At 41.1% G+C, this 24,632-nt stretch overlaps 2 protein-coding genes across 2 annotated transcripts in view; both read right to left on the reverse strand.

Annotated features, from left to right (window-relative positions):
- b4galnt4a (beta-1,4-N-acetyl-galactosaminyl transferase 4a) overlaps nucleotides 1–19,746 on the reverse strand; it is a 217,044-nt gene extending 197,298 nt beyond the window's left edge. Inside the window, exon 1 of the mRNA XM_036151546.1 lies at nucleotides 18,093–19,746. Coding sequence (XP_036007439.1) covers nucleotides 18,093–18,234 — 142 coding nt within the window. The 5' untranslated portion in view covers nucleotides 18,235–19,746. The remainder of the gene's footprint in view (nucleotides 1–18,092) is intronic.
- A 1,628-nt stretch (nucleotides 19,747–21,374) lies between these two features.
- On the reverse strand, nucleotides 21,375–24,418 carry LOC118565201 (uncharacterized protein C14orf93-like). Its single transcript, XM_036145062.1, has 5 exons — nucleotides 24,391–24,418; nucleotides 24,203–24,300; nucleotides 23,987–24,105; nucleotides 23,659–23,878; nucleotides 21,375–21,397 (listed from the first exon to the last, which is right to left on the reverse strand). The coding sequence occupies exons 3-5, from the start codon at nucleotides 24,038–24,040 to the stop codon at nucleotides 21,375–21,377; spliced, it is 297 nt and encodes a 98-aa protein (XP_036000955.1). The 5' UTR covers nucleotides 24,041–24,105; nucleotides 24,203–24,300; nucleotides 24,391–24,418.
- Nucleotides 24,419–24,632: the final 214 nt, after the last annotated feature.

The raw sequence follows: 24,632 nt of genomic DNA on the forward strand, positions 1-24,632 counted from the left end.
CTAGAAACTTTCCTTGTGCCTTGAATGGGTGGCAAAGACGGAAAAATGGGAGCAGTGTTCGCCTGCCCCTCAGAGTGGGCAGCAGCACTCCTTCACAAAGCAGCTCACATGATAATCTTCCCAACATGGGCCTTCTAGACACAAGAGAATCTCAAAGTGCAGCCCTTGTCCTTTTCCCCACCTACTCTTTCAATGTTTTTTGTCACTTGCAATTCCCCAATGCTTCTTTGACAGCCCAGAGAAAAAATGACAACAAAAGAAAAAATAACGCAGGAATGGATAAACATGCTTTGGGATGAAAGATGTTGTGTTGAGAATATAAGTTTTTTTTCATTAAACTCTATAGGGAAAAAAAATATTTTTACATTTGGATCCTACCAGCAGTATTGCTTTGAAGCAATAGGGAACCTTTTCAGAACTACTATTTAAATTGTCAGTTCTTAAAATTCAATATGTATTACAAAAAAAAGAAAGAGGCTATATTTCACTCTAAATGGAGGCTAAACATGGCATTACATTACATGACATTAGATGGCAAAAAGCCATCTAATGTCAGTTTTGGAGAGAGAGAAAAACTAAAAGTCTCCCACTCACTTTATGGAAAAAAAAAACATTCATACATTTAAACGAGATAATGTGCACACACTGTATAAAAAGACAATCATTTATTTTCCTCTCTGCCTGACATCAAATCTGTTTAGGTCTTTTACGATCACCAAAATAGTTCTATTTACTACATGACAACATAATGTGAATAATGTGATTTTTTGTCTCACTTTCTTCAAAATGAGAAGTGTGACACAGATTACTATGCCATAAATCAATTGTAAATTTGAAAGGAGAGGAGTCTGGTGTTTTAGAGATGAATGTGTTTTAGTTGCAAAATGTACACATGACCAACACGGCAAGAGAAAAGCAAGAGACCTTGTGAGGCAGGTGAGAGTGTCATTCTCCACGGGAAAACGAGTCATGTACAGTCGTTGGCTGAAAAGCCGCTCAGAAAGGAAGAAGCCATGACACCAAAAGCAACAAAAAAAACAGACTAGAGCTTGCAAATGTGCTTTGGGACAAAGACCTTGAGTTTGGCCATAATAACAATTGTATTTGGAAGAAAAAAGGAGGATGCATGCAAGCTTGAGAACGCCATCCCAACAGTGAATTATGGTAATGGGAGCAAGATGTTGTGGGGATATTTTGCTTGAGTAGGCACTGGTGCTCTTCACAAAATACATGGCATCATGGGGAAAACATATAATATGGAAACACTGAAGATACATTAACATCAACCAGGAAGTTAAAGCTTGGGTATAAGTGGATTTTTACATGGATCATGACCCTTAGCATACTGAAAATCATTTGCAAAATAGCTTAATAACAAAGTCATTGATTTGATCAATGATTGGAGCGACAATCACAAATCCTATGGAAACTTTAGTAGTAAAACTGAAAAGATGTGAGCAAGCAAGGAGGCCAACATATTTGATTCAGTTGCAGCTATTCTGTCAGAAAGAAGACCCAATTTAGTTTAAAAACCAGCACAATAAAATATGGAAATGTTTGTGAGCCTCTTATTAAAAACAATTCCATTAATAAATCTTGCATTTAGTAAAGAAGATTGCCTAAATAATTTCTAACAATCCTAAGTGATGAAAACTTTAGTTTGAAATGCCAGAGACTAGGGCGAAGACGTGTTTTTATGCAGTATGTAAATAACCGGTTTCTTTCCCACCTACAGCTTGACAAACGTGTAAATATTCATAAGTGTATAATGAACAGCAAGAATGAGCATCACAATGATTTCATAATAAGCTTGAAAGGAAAACAAAGAGAGCAGCACACAGGGATGTGCAGGTTTCGGTCAATTTATCGTCTTTTTTATCAAGGGTTTCGTTTCTGTGGCTTTTCAGCAGGACTGCAAAAGATGTCCACAGAGCTGATTTCTATGCAGCCAACACATCCGTCTGCCAAAAAGTCAGCCTCTTCCGTCTCCGAGGTTTATCTGTCCCCATCCTCTGATCCTCTCTTTGTTTCGAACCACTATGAGTTCGGAGAGAGAGGTGACCTTTTCCCATTTACTACCACTACAACAACAAAAAAAAAGCTCATTCTGGGCAGCAGGGAGCGCACAAACACTCACTCTTTGATGATTGATTGAAATCCCGCAAGGTCCGGATCACTTACTGTAAGGCAACACCAGAGCTGATGCAGGCCAGCGCTGCAAAGGAACCCTATGAAAGAAAATCCCTCCGCAGAGGTGGAGAGTAAAGAGCACAACCAGAGGCAGAGTTTGGGGAAACTGGCAAATCCCATCATGACAGGGATCACCATCGTCCTCAGTCGATATTCCCGCCTGACTCCCGTCTCCGTCTCCGTTTTGCTGCTCATAAAACCACCAACTCGTTTCCTTTGCTTTTTGACTCCCGCTCCCTTTCTTTGTGTCTCCCAGCAGCGTCCTAATAAATTGTCGAAACTGTGAGGCTTTTTACGAGTCTCTGCTGAGGAAATTGGCCTTAATTAAATCTTAATGGCATTGTTTAACAAAGTGATTGCCGCATTCTCAGACATCCTGCTGAAGCAACACCTGAACAGCTTTCCAGGGTTACAGCGCGTTATGAATGCACTCAGATGCCTTGAAATTCTTTAAAACCTGAAACTTCAGTGCGTTTTATTGGAATTTTTACTGATAAACTTACATAAAACATAGTAAAACTTACGTGGATATATATATATATATTTTATTTTTTATTTTTATTTTTTATTTCTTTATCTAAATAAATAAAAAATCTGAAAAGTGTGGCATTGATTTTCATGCAGCTCTACTGGGTTAATACTTTGCACAACATACCTGTCACGTATTGGACTTTGTTTATCATGCGTAGGAAGTTAAATTTCTTGTATTTAGAGTCGTCTTCCGTTTCTTATTAGAAGCTTTCTCTTTTATTGTGGAAAGTTTGGTCCTTTCTGTTCTGTGTTCCCCTTTCTTCCCATTTTCTTACTGTTTCTGAGTTTTCCAGCCTCTTGCTGGTTCTCGGTCTCTTAAATCTACTTGTGTTCTGTTTGTGTACAGCTTATTAGTTTCTGTTCTGTTAAGTTCCTCCTGTGCCTCTCATTTTCTTTCATTCCATCTGAATCCTCTTTTTTCAGCCGTGAACAATCATGAAATATGACTTTGTTTGCAGCACTCACAGCGTACATGCATTTAGTATAAATAAGCAGCATGTTTTCTTCTTCTATTTGCATCAAGAAAAAGAGAGGTTCTGAGTTGTGAAAGTGCGATATTCTTTTTCTGTTTCAGAGCAGTGTAGCCGACCACTCAGGCTGCAAGGTTTATGGTGTTCAGAGAGACAGCCTGGGGGGAAAAACTGTCTCTGGTGGCGGCCGGTTTTGAGCACTGTAGCGCCAACCTGAAGGTAAAAGTCTAAACTGTTTATGTGAAGGATGTGTGGAGTCTCTAGAGATGTTAGCAGCCTTTTTCCCCGAACCTAGATCTTTTTAAGTCCTGGAGAGAGATAAGGTCCGCCCTGAAGATCCTCTCTGCAGACCTAATTGTTCAGTGTCGTTTAGACCTGATCTGTTTTGTGGCGGAGACAGTGATGGACAAACACAGAACCGACGATGTGATGGGAGCGTAGAAGATGAACAGCAGCTCCTGCGAAAGGTTGAGCTTCTTGAGTTGCCGCAGAAAGTGCAGTCTCTGCAGGACCTTCCCCTAAACACCGTCTACATGTGAAGACCAGACTGTATAGAGAGCATCGATTTTTAGCTACTGCTGCGGATTCTCCAGAGGATTTAGGTCTGTTCTATTATACTTCTTGCTTATTTTAGAGTTGTTATCTAGATGGAAGGTGAACCAAATGTCTACCTACTGTCTTTTGTAGCCTCTTAAGAGTTTTTCATTCTAAGATTGCCCAGTAACTCCGTACATCTTCCCATCACTACCCACCCGCTTCCCTTTCCCTCCTGAAGAAAAGCATCCTCACACTATGATGTTGCCACCACCATGTACCATCGTGCTGATGCTTTGTTCAGGATGATTTCCATCACAAGCTCAATTCTGGTCTTAAAGGAGCAATTATTCTCCTTCTTTTCTCCATCCCTCTCATTGTGTGCAGCAAACCGAATAAAATGCCTTTTAATGGTTTCTTGCCAAACCTCATTAAGAGCTTATTCATCTACCTGAGCTGTGGATCTCTGCAGCTCCTCCAGAGTTACCATGGGCTGCTTCCCCAATTAATTAATCACCTTTATTGTGCAGTCGGTTTAGGTGGACATCCATTTTTTATAGGTTTACAGTTTTGCCATCATCTCCCCTGCTCTGTGAAAATATAGGAGTGTTCTTTAATAACCTAACCCTGCTTTAAAAGTTCTCCACAGCTGTATCTAACCGGTTTGGGTTGTTCCTTGGTCCTGTCCTCACAGCACAGCTAGATATATACTGAGAATAAAATACACAGATAGACTCATTTGCCAATGTGGTAACTTCCGCAGCTAATTTTATTTACAAATGTACAATTTTTTCCTTCAGAGGCATATATATATATATATATATATATATATATATATATATATATATATATATATATATATATATATATATATATATAGAAAACCATGTATACACACATAGAAAACCATGTATACATTTGAAGTGCCACTTTGTGAACAGACAACTCCAAATTTGTTGTTGTGATGTGGCAAAATGGGAAAACCGTCAGGAGGTTTGAATATTTTACAAGGCACCAACTCCAATGTATCGTGTGCACGGTTCCATGAGTAAAGCGAACAGATGACGCCGACTGTGCACCACACCCATTGGAGGCCTGAAGTCATCACGAGTCATGGATACATCCTCTCCCGATGCATCCTGCTTCGTGCCCCACCTGTTGCGTGTGAAGGGCGTCCTTCTTCCGCCGTAACGCTATCCACCCCCTCGGACCCATCCACCCGCTCAGCTCCGTCCACCCAACAGCTCATAGCGATGGTGCCAGCAGGCAGATAGTGCCATCATTCAGCTGCTTCCTCTTCTGCTCGGCTAAACACTGGGCCTAAAGTGCAGACGGCAGCAAGAGCAGGAAGGTGTGCAATAGCACATAGAGACACACAAACCAAACCACGTGTGCCCTCTTTCACACAAAATCTCTCCATGTCACTCGCTCACTCGTACACTTACACAAACAAATTTCCTGCAGCAAAAGCGCGCGGCGCAGGGCCAGAGTGCTCATCTGAATGGGAAAGCGCGGATACCTCAGTGGCGACTTGTTCTGCAGGTTGGTGCAAATTTCATTAGCCCAGAGCTTAACCCTCTGAAGCAGGCCGGTTCCAGGGCTTTTTGCTGACTCCCCCCCACCCCCAGCTTCTCTCCATCTCTCCATCATTTTACCACATCTGATGGTAATCCATGCAACACTTACAAGTCTTGAAATACCTGTGTGAATTTAACAAATTATGAGTGCGGAATGTTTTACAATGGGATTGAACCAGCGGTTTTATCAGCACACACAAAATGCTACACAGCCAAAGGAAGCAGCTCGCTCTCGCAGTAAAACCTGACAACATGCGCGTTAGACAGAGGTGTCATTCTCCACTCTTAATCCGTCTGTTGTCTCCACCTCCGCCGTGTGCCCTAAGCAGCATCCTGAGCACACGCGGGTTGCTGGGAGAGATGCCGTGGGGACATTGTTCATCCTCGCCGTGGAATTACTAGAGAGATTTACTGTGTGGGTCAGATAAGCTGCAGGGCTAAAATGATGGCCGAGGCTGTGATGGGGCCCAAACCAGACCCAAAGACGCAAGCTAACATTAAGACACAGCCACATGTGTATGCACCGACATACTGCTGTTCTTTAAAAAAGGGTAACTTACTCCCAAATCAACGTTTGTTTTTGCTAATAAACTGTTGACATGGTTTTCAAATAATGCTGTCTAAATATCTTGGACATTAGTTGTACAAAAGGACTGCATATTTGTTGAAATCCTGCTTTTGTGTCTAAAACCGTCAGTGTGGCGCCATCCTAAGGTTAAATGGGTGTCCTTCGTTGAATCTCGAATCCGCTTTGCTATTGGTTCAAAAGTTGTTGTGACGTCACCAGGAGAAACTGACGTGTCAGTAGCGCTGCCACTGTGGGGTATAAAAGCGGCACCGTCTTGTACGTCTACTCAGCTAGTAGAAGTTTGAATAGCGAGTTTTGCGGTCCCTCTATCGATTTTCAGATTCATTAGCTTAGCATTCAGTTAGTTTATTTAGCATTTATTTAGTTTATACTAATAGCCCAGACCCTCCCTGATGAGATAAAATACTTTGACCGTCATCCAATTGCCAACTCTTCCATATAGACATAAAGGCATTTAGAACAGAGAATCTCCTGGGTGCAGGTAATGTTTAAAAGCTACGCCATCCAGCTGGGTTCATACAAAATCCCTGCATCAATGTCCCCACACCACTTTGTTGATGCAGACTGAAGGTCACCTCTTGGGTTCTGCTTAAACAAGCTCTGACAAAGGTACCCCAGAGATACACAATTGTAGAGGGAGCAGCTTGTTTTTAAATGAAGCATTTATATCCATTTGTTCAATACTTTGCAAGAGTTTGCAAGAAGACGTTTCTTCCAAGAGAGGCATATGAATCCATAGGTACAATGGGTACAATGTTGCCCTGTGTTTTTATTTCTTACCCAGATCAAACATCATGTATACATCATTCCTAAATCATATAACATATTAGCTTTTCACAAACTAAAAGTTAGTACTAATGCAACGTCCTCAGTGAAAAAAATATTCTGTTCTGCAATTATTGTGCAAAATATCTTAAGGAATATTAAACTACTTTTCTAACGTCCCGTAGTAGGTAGTTGGGATAGTTTGTAAATAAACAGGAACAAAAAAGAGTTTTGGTATTAGTAGTGATACATTTTTTGCATATTATTTTCAACCTGTTTAATGATGCTGTTACCTTAAGAGAAAACACAATGTTACTGCTGCCGCTTCTGTAAAGTATGCATGGGCCAATAAGCTTCTTGTGGCATAACATTGAGTAAATATAGCATGGTATGAATATAATAACATATTATAGTTACTTTGCTTAGAGCTAAAACATAGAAGAGAAAAAAATTGAAAAATTTTTGGTACTCTGAAGTCATAACAGTTCTGTTAAATAAAGATGATTTGTACAAGGACTAAAGCAAACATTTTGAATGACTGCCCCATAAATTAAGTAGCAGTCAAATATCCAACAGAATTTTTCCCCCCGTTTGTCATTTTGTCCTTTATGGAATAAAACTGGGAGCCTAACAAGTTGACATTAGCTGGTTAATTACTCGGGCTCCCTGCTCGGGTAGCAGGCCTGCAATCAGCTGCTTGGCAGTCATGCTGCTAAGAGCTTTCCGGCTGAAGTGTTAAAACCGCTTTACCTCAATAAGAGTGATGGATGGCACTCCTTCAGTTGTCCTAGTTCTCCATCTTGTAAGAAAGATGTAAAAATAAAAGGAGCCCTCATTTAACTAGACACTTCAGATGTGAGGTATAGTTTAACGAAGAGGAAAAAATTTTATACTTGTATATATATCTAGACAGAAGTAACCAACCCATCCCTGGTTTAAAGATTTTGTGGCGTTGGGCTGCTTTGTCCATCAAGCTCGACAAGGTGGGCTGCATCCCTGGCAAGCCGACCCCTATAAGCGGGCACTGGGTAGCAGCCTAATTCACAAACATGAGAAGCCAATTGATCATCTTCCCTTCTGCCTGATCAAATAACGCACAAAGGGTTGCGAATCTGTGCTTAAGCACTTGCACACACTCAGAGGTGGTGTGTGTGTGTGTTAATATCTCACTGGAAGAGTGAATTTGGCGAAGGTAAAGCAGACAAATCGAGAAAACAACAGCTGAAAAAAATGCAGCGTGACAGCAAGCCAGCAGAAGGGTGCTGCAGCTGACATTTCAACAGGAAGCCAAATCCAACATTAAGGCAAACTACACACTCTAAGGGTTTTCTATCTGTTCAAGTGACTGAGTGGTATTACAGTTCTTGCAGAAGAAATCAGAGCCAAAAAAAAAAAAAAAAAATCAGCCTCCAAAGATTTTGTTTTATCGTTGACTAATATTCAACTGCGTGCTTAAGCAAGACCTATTAAAGCTCCGGTGTAGATAAATTAAGCTCCAGACACACTACAAGCTCCTCTCCCATATGTTGTCTCCATGGGCAACTGAGCGACCAATCTGTCGAGGCCCCCGAGACTTCCCCTCTCAAATCTCCTCCTTCTTTAAAGTGCTGACGATCGGGGACGTGTTATGAGTTTGACAAATAAAAGGCAACAGATTTGTGTTTGTCTGAGGGGCGGCTGAGTGTATGCGCCGACATGTGTGCGCCCCTTCATGTGTGTAATCAGAGTTAATCAATAGAGGTCTGTGTGCAGAGGCCAGCCTTTTTCCTCCTCAGTGGACCTGTTGATGCTGGAAAACAGGGGGGCCGCTGTACAACTGGGTGGCCACAGAAATGTGGCACTCATCTAAAATGCAGCAGAACACCGCCTGCCAACACACTTCCTCATTGAAATTCTGATTAAACAAGGCCAGCCTGGCCGTCCAGAGATCGGAAAGCTGTTTAATTACATCTTTCTGGCTCGCCTTCCCCGTCGTAGATGCAACAGCAACTGCTGTTTTAAATAAAGCATCTATAGGTGGTCTATACATAGCCCTTGACATGTATAATAAAAGTCCCTTAAATGTGTGTTTAGAAAGCTTTATTCCAACTGTTTAACCTTCTAAAGGTGTGAAGAAACCAAAAAAAAAACCTCTCTGGGCCACAAAAGTCCAGTTTTCAATTCCCAACTTTACCATTTGTGTCACCATTTGAAACAGATATTTGTCACAGCTCTCAAGCTATCTGCAAACAAAAAAATGAATAAACATCACAAAGTGTGTGTATGTGTGTGTATGTGTGTGTGTGTGGTGACTGCCTATCGCTATTCTATCACCGTTTTGTCACAAAGCTCCATCGTGTACTGAATTATTTAGCTGCAGAAAATGATGGCTCTTTACGACGCAGCTGAGGCCAGCTGATGCAGCTATATGACAAATCTGAACCAAAAAGGATGTGAAGTGACCGGTTTCAACTTCAATTCGACCATGATGTAAGCTGTTAGCGCTTACGACTCGTGGTTGAGGTTCACAATCAGTGAAAGGTCAATTGCAATGACAGATAAACTTGTTTCTTTCTTAAGCACATTTAAAACACCTTTTTTAAAACACACCTTTTTCACATTGCCACGTTACAACCGTAAACTGTTACATTTTATCTGGGATTTTTATTTGACGGACCACCACAAAGTAGTGCATAGCTATGAAGTAGAATAAAAAGAATGCACGGTTTTCTTTTTTTTTTTGGTTTACAAACAAAAAACTGACAGGTTTGGCATGAATTTGTATTCGACTCCCCCAGCTTCGATACCCCTAAATAAACTTGCGTTTAACAAATTGTCTTTAGAACCCACCAAATCATTAAAGCGTTCACTTCTAATTTAAACTCAGTTTAAATGGAGCTGTTCCGTGAGAGGCTCGGGTTTCCAGAGAACAATGTTGCTGAACACACCACATCAAGAAGACCAAAGAACATGTAGCATATTTGTAAATATAATATAGTAAATTTAAAATCAATGCCAGTGGGTAGTGACCAATCGGGTCAATAGGCTAGTTGGATCAGAAACTAGATTCGACTCATGAAGGAGCAGACAGACTGGAAGGTTGCAGTTGCGAGTGCCTTTGTATTTATAGTGTAGAAAGTTATATACATATTTACAACAGTGAAACATTCAAATGGCCATATAAAATGCGCAAAAGAAAAAAAACCAAAATAAACAGAAAAAAACATTAATCAATTCTACAATTAATGAACCCACACCCTTCAGTTCATTCACCCCAAGCTGGGGTTGGTTAAAGGTCCCAAGCAAGTTCTTTTAAAGTGCTTGGTGCAGTGCAGGTCCTAAATGACTCAAGTCAGATCAGGGTAGAACAGAATTGTTCGTTGGCTGCAAGGAGCCTCCTACCAGCCTGGCAGGAGATCAACAAGTCTTCACGCACACAAAAGTGCAATCTTTCTTGGGCTCTAGGCCTGGATCTTCAGCTCGCCATCAAACCTGGCCAATTCCAAAGTTTATGCCTCACACAACAGGTTTTTCTCCCCATCTCATCCTGGCAAAGTAGTTAGCTCCTGCAGCTCTGCTTCTCCCAACATGTCCTTATTTTCCTACTTCCTTACTCCAGCTAATATACCTAGCTGATAGGCTGTGGAAGTACAGGTGACCTTGATGCTTGACAGTGATTGGCTATGAAGTAGTGAGGGGATGGAAGTTGAATTTTACACAGGCTTGATCACTGAGATTTACACCTGGGTTACAAACACACCACACAGGTCAGAGACCCAGCTGGGAAGAGGTTTAAATCAGGGCTAAGTCACAAAACAAGATACCAATCTTTGAAAATGTTATGGAGAATTGTTCAGTCGTCTGAAAATAGAAGAGTTTGAAAAAAAATAAATGGCAAACTAACCAAGACATTGTTGTCCGTCTAAACTGACAGTGCAGGCGGAGACAGCATCAAACCAAAGAAACTTCTAAAGAGCCAGATAGTAACTGGATGAGCTGCAGAGATTCGCGGGTCAGGTTGACAAGACTACTATCAGTTGTTCACTCCCCCAATCTAAATTTTATGAAAGAGAGGCAAGAAGAGAGTCATTGTTGACAGAAATGAATCAGAAGTTGTCTGCAGTTTGATGCAAAGCCACATAAGACACAAAGCAAACATCTAAAGAGGTGTCCTGGTCATGCAAGGCCCCCCCGCGTAAAACACGGTGGTGGCAGCTTCATGCTGCAGGATGGATTTCTTTAGTAAAAACAGGGAAGGTGATCAGAGTTGATAGGATGGATGTAGGATCACCTTCCAGCCGGGTCAGGCTCAGAAACGTAAAGTCAGCGCTGCACGCTGAATCTGTGACAAAACTCAATGGCCGTTCACAGACGCTCGCCGTCAAATTTGACTGAGCTTGAGCCGTGATGCAAAGAAAATAGCTTTCAGTCAGGATGTGCAAAGTTGGTTCTACAAAGTATTGACTCAGAGGGGCGGAGTACAAATGCACGCCACACTTTAGATTTTTATTTGATATATTTATTCTGTTTATTGATATATTTCATTTTATTTATTATATTTGAAAACTATATGTCAGTATTCTTCCATGTGATAAACATACTGTACTACATTATGTTGGTGCGTCACATTAAACCCCCATAAATTCCGTTGTAATGTGATAAATGTGAAAATGTTTAAGCGGTGCGAACACTTCGAAAGGCTCTACTACTCCTGGTTGCGTACAGATTCCCACGAGATAATCCATATCTCAACAGGAAATGTTACCCTACAGTCTGATGACTGGATTGTCTATCGAAATGCCCGAGTCACAGAATATTATTTCCTATCAGACCGACAAAGCCTGAGGGCAGTTTACGCCAACGCGTTTTCATTTTTCCCAACGAATAATTGTCTCCCAAACAGGTACAAATCAAAAGCAAATCTGACAAAACATCCAAATAATCCTCCGAAACACAAACTATATCATTCTTACCCTCTCTCAGGTTAGTGCTACAACAATTAACATGCACATTCTTGTTTGGTGGCAAAGGAAAAAAAAAATTCCCAGCTGATGAGAATATTAACACACTTGACGCAGGCACCCAGTTTTAGCAACGGCTACATCTCACTTAGAAACCCCTTCTTCCAAGAGACGACAGGGTTATTCATGAGAGGTTAAGTGATTTGACCTGCTCAGCTGCCTGCTAAACGGAAGACAGTCAATTAGGGGAGAGAAAAAAAAAAAAGAAAGAAAAGACAGCGGGCCAGCACGGCCCAGCATAACAACTTCTTTTCCTCGGCTGACGAACACAGCAGATGAGTCTCAACGACTGGCCATTAGAGGAAACCCTAAAATCTGGAGAGAGGTCCTGTCAGAAATCATCACTCTGCACTTGTGTCTTTGTTCTCAGGAAGTGCAAAGGGCTAGTCACACTATTGCGCATGTTAGCAGGAATCTTCACGCAACGATGGCAAAATTACAACGACCCGATGGTGGGAAGTTTGCAAATAATTGTCATGGACTTCAGGATTGTTAAGACACATTTAAACCAGTGGGTAATGATACAACAATCAGGTTTAAGGATTTTTAAAAACTGGAATTAAACAACATTTTCTTCATCCTCACAAAGCCACAATTATACAAACAGACTCCAATGCGTGCAAACATAATAACATTTGGAGAAATGTTCGTTACCAGGCTGCAGAGAAACCAGACTGTGTTTGTATCCATCAACAAGCCTCTGGCATGATTATGACTGGATATTTGACCACTTCCGCTTTTCAGAAATGGTAGAGCTCATCTGTTAGGCATCAACCCTAAACTTTCAATCAGATTAAGGTTAAGGCCATTTAAAAAATGTAATGTTAGTCAACTATAACCATTCTAAAACCTGTTGGCCTCTTAAAACACTCTGTGCCCAGGTATCCTGTGACCCAAACTGTCCTCCTCAGTTAAAAGGTAATTAGTTATATTTTGCTGGAACTGCCCAGGAATCATTGAGATAATTATACAGACTTATGAACTGAAAGACACTGGAAAACCCAAAGACTTCCCAGGAGAAGTTTTATGGTCAAACATGACAGAGATTGCACTGTTTAGTCACAAAGACAAGAAAAACAGAGGAGTCGAAATGAAGCTCAAAACAAAAACAAAAAAATGGCATATTGGCTGAAGCAGGGTGGTGGCACCATCATGCCGAGGGATTATTTTGCCTCTGAAAATTCTCTGACCTCCTTCCTGGACTACCAGTCGTGTGAAATGTCGTTGATGCATGAGTTTTTTTTTTTAAAGAAAAGACAAGTTTATTAATACACATAGGTTTTTTTTCTGTCCTTCATAATTTTCCTTATCTTTTATTCCCTCCTGGCTCCGTCCTCAAGTTATACAAGTTATACAAATAATATAAATGACAAAACTGGGAGAGGTACAGTATTTTACAATCAAGGAATGCAAACTTATTAGAGGGGCAAAGAAAATAATTTTGTAACATCTGAAATGAGCTTATTTTTGACAAAGGTACTTCAAAATTATTATTTTTTTTAAAAATACAACCTAAATTTCAATTTAGGAATTGTTTGGACTCCTGGTTTTTTTTTGCCGCACCTAAAAAGATTTTGTAGCCTCGATTTACAATAGCTGCCCCTGACAAAAAACTTTCTATATCATTAAATGTAAAAGCACAACTCTGCTATATGTTCAGTCTATTTAAACCATAAATGCTCATCGTGAAAGGTTTGCCACACACAGCTCTAGTAATTACTCATAAATCATGACACAGCCTCCAAGCTGCCCTCACCAGTCATCAGAAAACTATCCCCGGTCTGTTGCTAGGAAAAACCCCAGAGCTGAGATCAGAGACAATAAAACGATCTCTGTCTGTCTGCAAACCACGTGTGTGTGTGTGTGTGTGTGTGTGTGTGCGTGCGTGCGTGCGTGCGTGCGTGCGTGCGTGCGTGCGTGCGTGCGTGCGTGCGTGCGGCGAACACTCATCAAGGACATCATAATCATTAGGTATCACCTTACACCGACAGCTGCGGCAGATACAAGAAGCCCATCAGTCGGAGTCAAGACTGCAGAGAGTCACACTTCGTATCAGATTCAACGCTTCAGATCAGCCATTCCTGTCATTCTCTGCATCATCCCATTCCAACCGCAGCGATCAAGCTTTGGTAATAAGAAACGAGTAAAGAAACAATCAAATTTTGCCCGCCGTGCGCTACCCATATTTGTCCAAAGCTGCCAAGGACCTCTGGGGACGCTTTCATGAAAAGCCCTTTGATTGTTAATGTGGAAAGCAACGGCCTGGCTTTTCGAACGTGGCCCCGGACGGCGCTCGGTGCTCTTTACTTAGCCTGGAGGAGGAAGCTATTGTAAATTTATGAGACATGCACCCTTCTCTTTGTTACTTCTTCAGGCAGTAATATTGGGTCATCCCACATGCAGGAATATTAAGCAAGAGACTGCAGAGCTTCTTCGAAGGATTTTTTTTTTTTTTATTGAGTCTACGAAATGAATAGATATTTATATTTATGCAAAGACAACACCGACCTCATCACAGCTTGTGATATCTGATGACTGCGATTGTTCCCTCCGTAACCCATATCTGCTGCCGTGCTGACTGCGGCAACATTACAAACACAACTAGCGCGTGGTATTAGAAACATGTTACTCAAGAATATCTTGTTGTAAATGTAACATTTGAACTACATTAACAACTTTGTTTTGAAGACAGATTTACCAAAACCTGTTCTGATGGGTTTTGGTAGGCTTTAGCTGAGGATGTTTATTCAGCCGGCTGTTCTCATTCGATGACTCGTACAGCAGAGACTGGTAAGGCTTTCATAAATAAGTATAAATTTAGAAATTTAGGACTATTGTTAGACTTGTGTTAAAGAAAGTTGCTGTTTTACACCAAGAATTTAAGTTCAACTAGTTGCACGAATTAACTTGCATGCAGCCTGAGCTACTTAAAGGAGCATAGCGCAAGTTCCAGGATGTTTGCTGACGTCTGCCCCCTCTGGTGACAAGTTGAAATGACACCAGTGTTGTGCAAACGCATGGGAGCAGAGAAACTACGAGCCTCTGCAACTTCACAGATCTTTTTTTTTTAGAGGCATAATGTCTTCTCAGGTAAGAAAGTTAGAAATGTACATTTTATTAGGGGGAAAATGTAGCTACGCTTTTAGTCGGCCAGTAACGTAGACAGGGGCGGACTGGCCATCGGGAGCACCGGGAGTTTGCCCGGTGCCCCGGACGGTGACCTGGCCCACTGGCCTGGCCTGTTCCGCTCACCGACTGCAAGAGTTCGGGTCGCTTTGATAACAAACACAATCCGTGCCATTCATGCGGCTCACTCGGGTATCTATTTGGCGGAAACTTCCACAGATTTCATTTGTGATAGGGAAAAGACGGACACACCCCCTCACGCCATCCTTTCATTTTCTGAGGAGGCTAACGCCCTCAGTCACAGCAGCACTGTTGCCAGCAACATTTCAGACCCCTGCTCCACCGATTTATTCATTTTCAGAAAAGCAACTTCTAATGTTTTTTTGTGTTATTGGCGAGCGCACATGAAAGCACCATTCGTTCTCCAGTTACTTGAGGGAGCCGTGATTCCCTTTGCACTTCTGCAGTCAGCCTCACAGACAGCTGCTGCCTCGTCCTGGCTCCAAAACCCCACTACGAAGCTTCCCCAGACAGAACAAGACCCGATATTTACTGTGTTCTTGTTCCGTCGCCGATTAGACTCGAATATTGCCCTTTTTGTCACACTAGACACATTTCTTTTTCTTTTTTTTAACATGTGTGGAGTCTATGATGGGCTCTGACATCCGTTTGTGTGGCTGGTCTTTTGTGTTCCATCTTCTAAAACAGCTGCCGTGTTCTCTCGCTAATGTCTCGATGAATGCCAGCGGAGACTCTCCAAAAAGTAGTCAGGTGAACGAGGGTGCACGAAGGGAGGTTGTGAAGAACATTGTGAGCTCCCCATGCTAAAGGAGCTATGATAGGAAGCACTCAGTTTCCTTTTCCTGCTTCCTTCTTTACTGACTGCACTATTCGGACAGCACTTAACATGGTGAACGATGGCACACTTCCTCTTTGGCTGAAGAATCATTAGTCCCTTTCGGATGCAGCCTAGACTATGAAACAGCCACAGATGTGGAAATAATCCTTAGAATTTAGCACAGGAAGCTACTAACATAAAATAAAAATAAATTAAATATAGACCGAACTCAAAACCCAAGTCACAGAACTGAACTTAAGCTCATCATATCATGACCAAAGTATTGTTATTTCAATTAAACTGTCTCCTGAGGAATCTCTATAATTAGTTTGTTTGAGCTTGCAGTTTTAAATTTAATCAACAAATACTGCCTGTTGTGAAGTGCTGCATCAATTTAAAGTATTTTTAAAAGTTATTTTTTGCATGAATAAATACTAATAACTAATATGAGCAAAATTATCTTAAGAATTGGCTTTAATAGAATTTAACCTTTTGTTAGAACAATAGATATTAAAGCTGCTTGAGATTTAGCTCCTTGAAGTTTATTTTAGCTGTTAAATGTATATAATTTCTATTTAGAAATATTGACTCATCCAAGCATACTGTATGCAAATTTGGTTAAATTCAAATAATTTGCTTTATTAGTGTAATAGTCATGCAATAGTTGTGCTTGTTGGCAATTTCAAAATCCCAAATTAATTTATGGTACTTTTCCCTAAGATCTCACTACACTACTAGAAATGTTTTACGATTTTAATAAATCATAAATCACTGGATCATAAAAAAAAAAATCACTGGATGTTGACAAATATACCACCCAGTGGTGTGTTTTTTTCAGTGGGATTAAAAAAATCTGCACCTGACAAACAAGCTTTGAATGATTTTGACGTAGATTTTACGGCATTTAAGTTGCATTTGACAACCAAGGGGTTCAGTCTTTTGCATTTGAGACAGAATTTGAATAAGATGATCCCCCAAGCCAGGATGAGTAGTGCAGCAGGTGGCAAAGCTGAAGCAAAGGCTGAGGAGGACAATGATTGCCTTTGGGACTTCAACTGGTAAAAGTCTGTTTACATTTCTGTTTGATTTTTCTACCTGACTGGTTTCCACACTGGTTCAATAATTCTCAAATGAGTGAATGCTGTATTTGTCCCACATCGCCTCAAATGTTCCAGTACTGTGCCACAACATGCAGTTTGAACTCAAACTACTACACAGCTCCTCTTTGTCTGACTGACTTCTTATTTCCTCTCTCTGATGTTGACAGGAATGATGATGATGTATAGGCTGCACTGCAGTTGCAGGAAGGATGGGGTTTTAACTAATCGGATAGAGCTTGTTCTTTCTCCATTAAGAGGTAGCAGGAGGAGGCTTATTTTTGAGAGGGTGGCTGCTTTTTGTTGATTAGTTAGTGATTTGCAACAACAACAAAAAATAAAGACAGACAACGACATGTTCTATACGTCACAATGGGCTTGTCAGTAAATAAGAACGTCATGGAAAAAGTAACTTATTTTTGCAGTTTGATAAAGAGGTGACCACTATAACACTTCTCCTTCCACCCAGTTTTCCATTAGAGGCTTCACTGAATTTCCAGCTAAATTAGCAATTACCTTTTTTTTTGTTTGTTTTACCTCCTTGTGGAGGGTGTCAACGATGGTGTCTGTTGGACAACAGTCCGCTCAGGCTATTTCACCTGATTGTGTATATTCCCTAACATGGCCATGACATTTCTGCCAGACAAAATATTTCTAAACCTGCAGCATTCTAAATTTGTTTTTTTTTTATTTCAACAATCTTCACAAATCAACGCAAATAATTGCAGTAAATTTCCCATTTTGAATTTAGTTAATTAAATTACATACATACATACATACATACATACATACATACATACATACATACATATATATATATATATATATATATATATATATATATATATATATATATATATATATATATATACATACATACATACATACATACATACATACATACATACATACATACATACATACATACATATATATATATATATATATATATATATATATATATATATATATATATATATATATATATATACACATCTCATTTCGTTTATTACGATGCAACGGCTACTTCAAGTTCATTTAACTGTAAATGTCTGACTGTCGGCTTTAAGATAACATAAGAGATAAGAGACCTTATTGATCTCACAGTGGAGAAATTCACTTGTCACGTCGGCTCAATAATCAAAAGAAGGTGCCAAAAGGAGGAAAAGGTGCATGAGGTATACAGTGCGTCCACATATATACAGTGGATCGAGAGAGAAAAAAGAAATAAAGCGGAGATTTAAGATGACTTATGTACATTTAAGGTGACTTATATACGTATTTAAGTAAAGTGAGCAGAAGTCACCGCTTTAAAGCTTCGGGCTCATTCATTTTTACTCATTTTATTTCATTTGTTTTTGTTAATGGAGCCTACCTTTTCCGTAGTTGAAGTGTAGCTTGATGGTCTTGCCCTGGTTGATGTGCAGATAGGTGAACCACACGGCTGAGGTGAGCAGCACCAGCAGCAGCAGGAGCTTGAACTGCTTCCGGATCTTCTTCACGGGGAAGCGCAGCATCCTGGCTGAAACATCCTCCGGTGGACGGGCAGACAAAACGGCTCCTCCTGGGCAGAAGGCGCTCCTGGGAAAGGCGCTGCTCGTCTCTTGGCGGGGCTCTTCTGCTCGGCGCACCACCCTCTCCCGAAGTCACAGCGACGGCATCCCGGGGCGCGGAGCGCTGACTACAACCCGGAGGCGCGTCCCCAACATCCGCGGCGTGACGACAGGCGGATCGGCTTCTCAGATCTGGATCCAAATACCTCTTTGCAAGGCATTGCTTGCAGATCCACTCGTGTTTTTTTCTTTATTTTTTTCCCCTCCCTCTCTCTTGTACCTCTGTAGCTTTTGGAGTTTACACGCACTTGGGCGAAAGCAGTGAAAAGGCTGCAGCTCCCAAAGCCGCTAAAATTCAGTGGAGAGTGTGACCGGCTGAGCAAAATAGCACTCTAGCGATAATCTACCCAAATCCCCCCGCGGCTCAAGCCCTTTGCTGACACCGCGACGCCGATTATTTCATCGGCCACTCAAGGATCATCCCCGCCGGTCGTGGGTTTAGCGAAAGGCGTCAAAGAGGAGCAAAGCAGGGGGGAGAGAAATTTAAGTTTCCGTCCATGTGGAGAGGCGAGCCCCTTTAATGGAGGGTCTGATCTTTGTAAATGATGAGAAAATGAATCAGTGAAGCGGCCCAACTACGTTTAGTGTGAAAATCTTTTGACAGAGTGTGAAGAGTGGAGAGGAAAAATAAAAAAAAGAAACCCTGATTAGGAGGAAGACAAATGTCACAGCCCCGTGCGCTCCATCTATTGTCACACGCAGCTGGGAGGAAAGAAGGCGGCTCGCTCAGTTGGAGCGCCTTTTTATCCCGGTCCGGGGAGAGGAGGGGCGATCAGCTGTCATCCTCGCACTCGGGTGGGTTGGCGAGTAAAAAAAAAACACCACAGAGAAAACAGTTAAGGCTCCACGGCGGCGCAGCGAGGGGCCAGCTCACTCTGATCTGACAGTCCGACGCGAGGTCCGTCCATGTGTTTGGTTTATTTTCCTCCCCCCCTCACCACCACCGCCACCGCCACCACCGCCGTCCGCTCTCATGGCAGGTGCAATTTCCCCAAAGTGTCCGAGTGCGCCATGGAGCCCTCCAATCAAACAAGCTCACCTGAATTAAAGTGATGCACGGCGATGTGGCGCTAGCCGCGATGCCTTTGCTGATCCTGTCATGCGCTTTCTCTTTCACCCCCTTTAAGACGACCGCAACAGCATCTCCGGAGCTGCTCGTCAAGAGGAGAGAGAGAGGGGGGAACGGAGCAGGGGAGAAAGAAAAGAAGAAAGAAAAAAAAACAGCCGATGTCCGGGAGGTTTTTGCCGCAGAAAAAGCAGACTCAAGCAGAAACGAACGTGGTTTTCCTGGCGCTGTACAATGGGAACACGTAAGGGTATCCTCCTTCTGTACGCCCATCAATTGAGCAGCATCACAACGGTACGGAGCAACCTAACCTGGGTGGACGGCGACTGGCAAGCCGGCCGACCAATCACAGGGCAGAGGAGGCGGGGCGACGGGGTAAAAACCTGACCGCGTCTTGGTGTAGGCTGCTACTGTCCAATAATAGCTAAATGTTTTTCAGAACCTAAAACTTGTTCAGCTCTTCCACAGGCACGTATTTTCTGTCCATGGTTAACTGAAAAAAAGAGTTACAGACAAATGTGGTACCAATAAGTTAAGTATACAATAAGTTTAATTAACAAGAAGTTAAAGGTTGAATCTGAATATGGACCATTTTACGCATGAATTATACCCTCACTTCAGTGTTTTGAAAAATATTTGGTGATTTATTTACGAGAAAAAAAAGAACATTGTACTCCATTTTGTTTTTGCACTCAAATAATTCCAACATTAAGACTGCCATACCTTTTTCCATTTATTTTTTCTTTTACAGATATACAGGTAAAAGTCTACCTTTAGTTCTCACCATACTTAACAAGCATGATTTTTCTGAAGTTTGAACCCCTTAAAAGCTATTTTTGCCAGTTTTCTCACTTTAGTCGGGAATTTTCAGTTTCAGAAAGTGAATGGTAAAAGGCCTCTATACATTAATGGGTCTTTATCAAATCCTGAGACTTTCAGTCTTTCGGCAAACGATAAATCAGCTGACATTATTGGTAGAAATTCAATATTAGGCCCCAGATGGGAATGTCCATTGACTGCCTATATAAAGTTGACGTAATACCACTCTCGGAACAGGATGTGCTGAGAATGCAATTTAAACAGATTTTAATATCCACTTGAGACCCAGCTGAGACCTAATTAGAATGCCCCCTTAGTTTCGCTGGAATGGATTGTATGCAGTCAACCCAAGTGGGTCCCATACGAAAACCGTTTTGTGAGCCCACGCCCACAGTTCCCGGCCCGCCTGAGGAAAATCATTACAGGATCCACACACACATGGTGCCTGGGATGTTGGGTCTGGCTGCTTCGCTGTGTCGGCTCAGATTTGCTCTACGAAAGCTGGAAAGGGAAGGAGAAGGAATGAGTCTATTGACTGAATGGCACGGCAAATCTTTTACGATTCAAGCAACAACTTAGACAGTTAAAACAAATGTAAGGAAGCGCAGATGATGAGGGATGCCAGGGAAATTAAAAATATAGCAAAGAAAATGGAAGAACAAAAAATTATGTATTAAATGTGTCTACTGCACCCAGGGAATTTCTGGTAGAAAATGCAATGTGAGATGTCTGAGCTTCGACTGCGATTGTGACCGTCAGCTGTTGTGTTTGCATAAATGTATATAATATTCCACGAAGTGATCTAAACTTCAGACCTTTAAAACTGAATTAAGCTATGTATTTCTACAGTTGTTATTAAAGACTGTAAGTAAAAACAAGGATAACTTGTCCTAAATAGGTGGAGTTGATCTGTCTTAAAGTTGAGAATAAGGACTGAAGTTGTTTGTACTTATTTTTGTGAGTTTATTTATTTTATAATTTTTTTTTGTATAATGTAGATGTAGGGTATAATATATACCCTACATCTTCCAGATTTTCAAACAACTTAACAATTTATTTTAAGTTGTTTGAATTTGAAGATTTTCAAACAACTTAACAATTTATTTTTTTACCAAGGATGTTTCCTTCACACTGTGTTTGGTTTGTGTGGCAGAGCCCGCTATGTGAACGCAACACTGCCGCCTGGTGGTGGAAGAAATATCAAAGGGAGGCCATGATCGCACTGTTTTAAGTAGGGCAGCAGTCTACACTAACTACTGCTGACGTAGGCTGTTTGAAATTATTCAAACAGGGGGGAAATAATTAAAAGGCCTCTCTACGGCGTTTCTACAGTGTTTCTTTGTGGGAATTTTGTTTGTCTGTTGTTGTTTTTTGTCTGTTAAGGCTGGGTTTTTTGCACAAAAAACCCAGCTCTGATTTACAAACAAGACCTAATTTAATCCCCTCTTGTGATTAAATTTTATTTACAGTTGGGCTCGGCCTTGATACATTTTTTTCCTGGATGCCATGTAAGAGGTGATGTCAGCTGTTGTGTCACAGTTGCACTCCAGCAATCCTTTGTCTGTTTATTACACAGCACTCTGTGAAAATCCAACTAAAAACAAACAATGTTGTCATGTAAAATTTGATTATTAAGCAACGGTTAACTAAACGCTTCAAGAAAAACAGAAAATCTGATCTATAACTGAGTCCAGGGCTATAAGCCTGGTCGGTATATTGATAGACCCGCATCATTTCGACTGAAAGATGCACCAATATCTGCTAGTATTTGCTCAGTTTTAAACAACGTGAGAATAAAACAGTGTGCTGCTACAATCCTGCTTAGTGTCAACCCATAATGTTTTGCTAGTTAACGTTTGAAAGGCTGTTTAGCATTCAAACATCAACAAATGCCTCATAAAAAGAGAATTAGAGTAAAATGCCTCTCTAACCTCTTTAAATTCAATTCCATCCATCCGACCATCATCCATATCCTCTTATACTTTCAGTGAGTGGTAATTAGCAGAGGAGCTTTATATGAGTAACAGACTTTGTCACACATATTTGATAACACCTCAGGAAACCATGTCAGGCTACAGAAAAGGGAGCATAAATTGCTTCTTTAAAAGCACTGGACATACTGTTCTGGAGAACCAACTTGTCTATATACAGTTTGTAACAACAGTACCTATTTACTCCAGCATTCTCTGCATTTATGTATATTAGTATGTGTAATTTTCTTACTTGTGTATGTGCACCCGTACATAACTTCCACCTCTGACATGTACGTAATCATAACAGTAATGGTAATAATAATTTATTCCTTCATCGGGTGCTCTCTGCTCATTGCACCATTGCAATGTTGTATCAATGTGTCTGTTTTGTTTATAGTGTGTTCATATGGGTTCTCTATACTGCAGACTGTGTTGATTTTTTATTTTATTTTTTTACTGCGTTATTGTGTTACGGTATTACAAAGCACAACATGAGCATTGTACAATGCAGAGTCAAATTCCTCGTATGTGTACACACACCTGGCAAATAAGGCTGATTCTGATGTCTTGGTCAGTTTTTTTATGCATTTCACTATTCTATTGTAAAGCATTAATTATTCAAAATAAAAATAATAAGCTTGTGGTGACGTCACATGAGGCAAAAGGAAACTGTTCGTCACCAACGCACTGCATGAAAAGTGAGATTTTCGTCCCCGTAAACTACCGCAGATCTCCCTAATTTTCGGCAGTTAACGACAATTTGCAACCCGTGCTTGTCGCCGTTTTCAGTGCCACAAATTGTCGGAACCGGACTCTGACGTATGTGGAGAGCGATCAGCTGCACTAATGGCCCTAATTAGCATATGAATGCAGCGAACCCGTGCGGCTGGCCAGGTCTGGCTTGAATAACCTACTCAGTATTGGCTGAAACCACTATTTTTAAATAAGTAAAATCGCTCCTGATTGGCAGCAAAACCACACGTGGCCAGGGCAGGCCAGAATGTTCTTACTCAGTATTGGCTGAAACCATTATTTTCAAACTAGTAAAATCACTCGTGATTGGTTGGTTGGTTATATATATATATATATATATATATATATATATATATATATATATATATATATATATATATATATATATATATATATATATATATATATATATATATATATATATATTATGCTGTATATTCATGTTATCTTATGTAGGCTACTACACTATCATTAGGCTACCTTCAAGGACATGAATGAATTTATACAGGAAATTAACATTTGCCAGGAAGATGTTTATGCAAAGAAAGAGCTTTATTAAAAACACACACACACACACACACAACTATATACAACGCGAGGATCTTCCCACACATGCATATCCAAAAAACTACAACTCCATGAACTGTCCGTGCGCCTCCTCGGGGTTGTAGGCAACTGCTGGCGGCGTTCTTTCCGAGGCAGGTCCGATGTGCAGACGCCTGCTGTGCGTGGCTTTGTACTTCGGCGTCGCCTCTAACCGGGACTGCAGCTTCACACAGAGTTCAGAGAGATCCGGCCTACGAAATGACGGCGGTACAATCCATCCAGAGACCCCGCCAACGACGCCATCTTCCTCGTCAGACATGAGGTCGACGGTGGCGGACATCCAGAGTTCCACTTCCTCATCAGCTAGCACGCTCTGCCTCGATTCCTGCAGCTGTAAAAAACAAAACAATGAATCAGTATTATGTGATGGGATGCACTGCGTATGGACACAACACATCTATCAATGCACCTGAAAAATAGTCACCAAATAAAGTCTTACCCTCTTTCTTCTCGCTCGACTCCGAGCTGAATTCTTGGCAGCTTCCGCCCGCATTGAGTTCTCTGGCTGCGTATATCTGAAGCTCCTGCGTACCGTCTCGTAATACGTCTTACAGGCGGCTGGAAAACAAATAAATGCGAGTGGTATGAATAAAAACCAAACGCAAGTCACAGTAACATTAAAAACAAGGGAGAAACAGTAAAACAAGTCCCTTACACACAATGTCGTCTTTATCAATATAGTGTAAATCGAGGCTTGCAGTTATTGCTCCGAGCAGATAGGAGGTAACTGCCTCATTATGAGGCGTGCTTAGTCTGTGAAAACAAAATGTACAGTTATGATCGGTATCTATCCGTATCTATTTCCTTTTATCGCAGAATAAAAGCATATTCTTTAAATCTTACCCTTGCGCCGGTTCATAGAGCCTGCAATTTGTCTCCGAGTTGTGAAGACGGCGTACTGTAAATCACAAAAAATACACCCTTAGCTTTGGGTTATGGCTAGGCTATTTTTAGCTTAGCTAGCAGTCAAATATATTCTTACCGCAAGCTTTTGTGCATCCGTCTTCTCTTGATGGAGTTAGTCTCTCCCGCACAGTTCTTCGACTGCAGAGCCGCCATCTTGTCCTCTATGGACAGCAACCTAG

This window comes from Fundulus heteroclitus, chromosome 2 (assembly GCF_011125445.2).
Source record: "Fundulus heteroclitus isolate FHET01 chromosome 2, MU-UCD_Fhet_4.1, whole genome shotgun sequence".
In the NCBI taxonomy this organism is placed as follows: domain Eukaryota; kingdom Metazoa; phylum Chordata; class Actinopteri; order Cyprinodontiformes; family Fundulidae; genus Fundulus; species Fundulus heteroclitus.

Coding starts and splice junctions, on each gene's coding strand:
- LOC118565201 (XM_036145062.1), bottom strand. CDS start 24,040: ATGCGGGCGGAAGCTGCCAAGAATTCAGCTCGGAGTCGAGCGAGAAGA. Junction 23,879..23,986: donor GTCGAGCGAGAAGAAAGAGG/GTAAGACTTTAT, acceptor TGTTTTTTACAG/CTGCAGGAATCGAGGCAGAG. Junction 21,398..23,658: donor CAAAGCCACGCACAGCAGGC/GTCTGCACATCG, acceptor TTCCACCACCAG/GCGGCAGTGTTGCGTTCACA.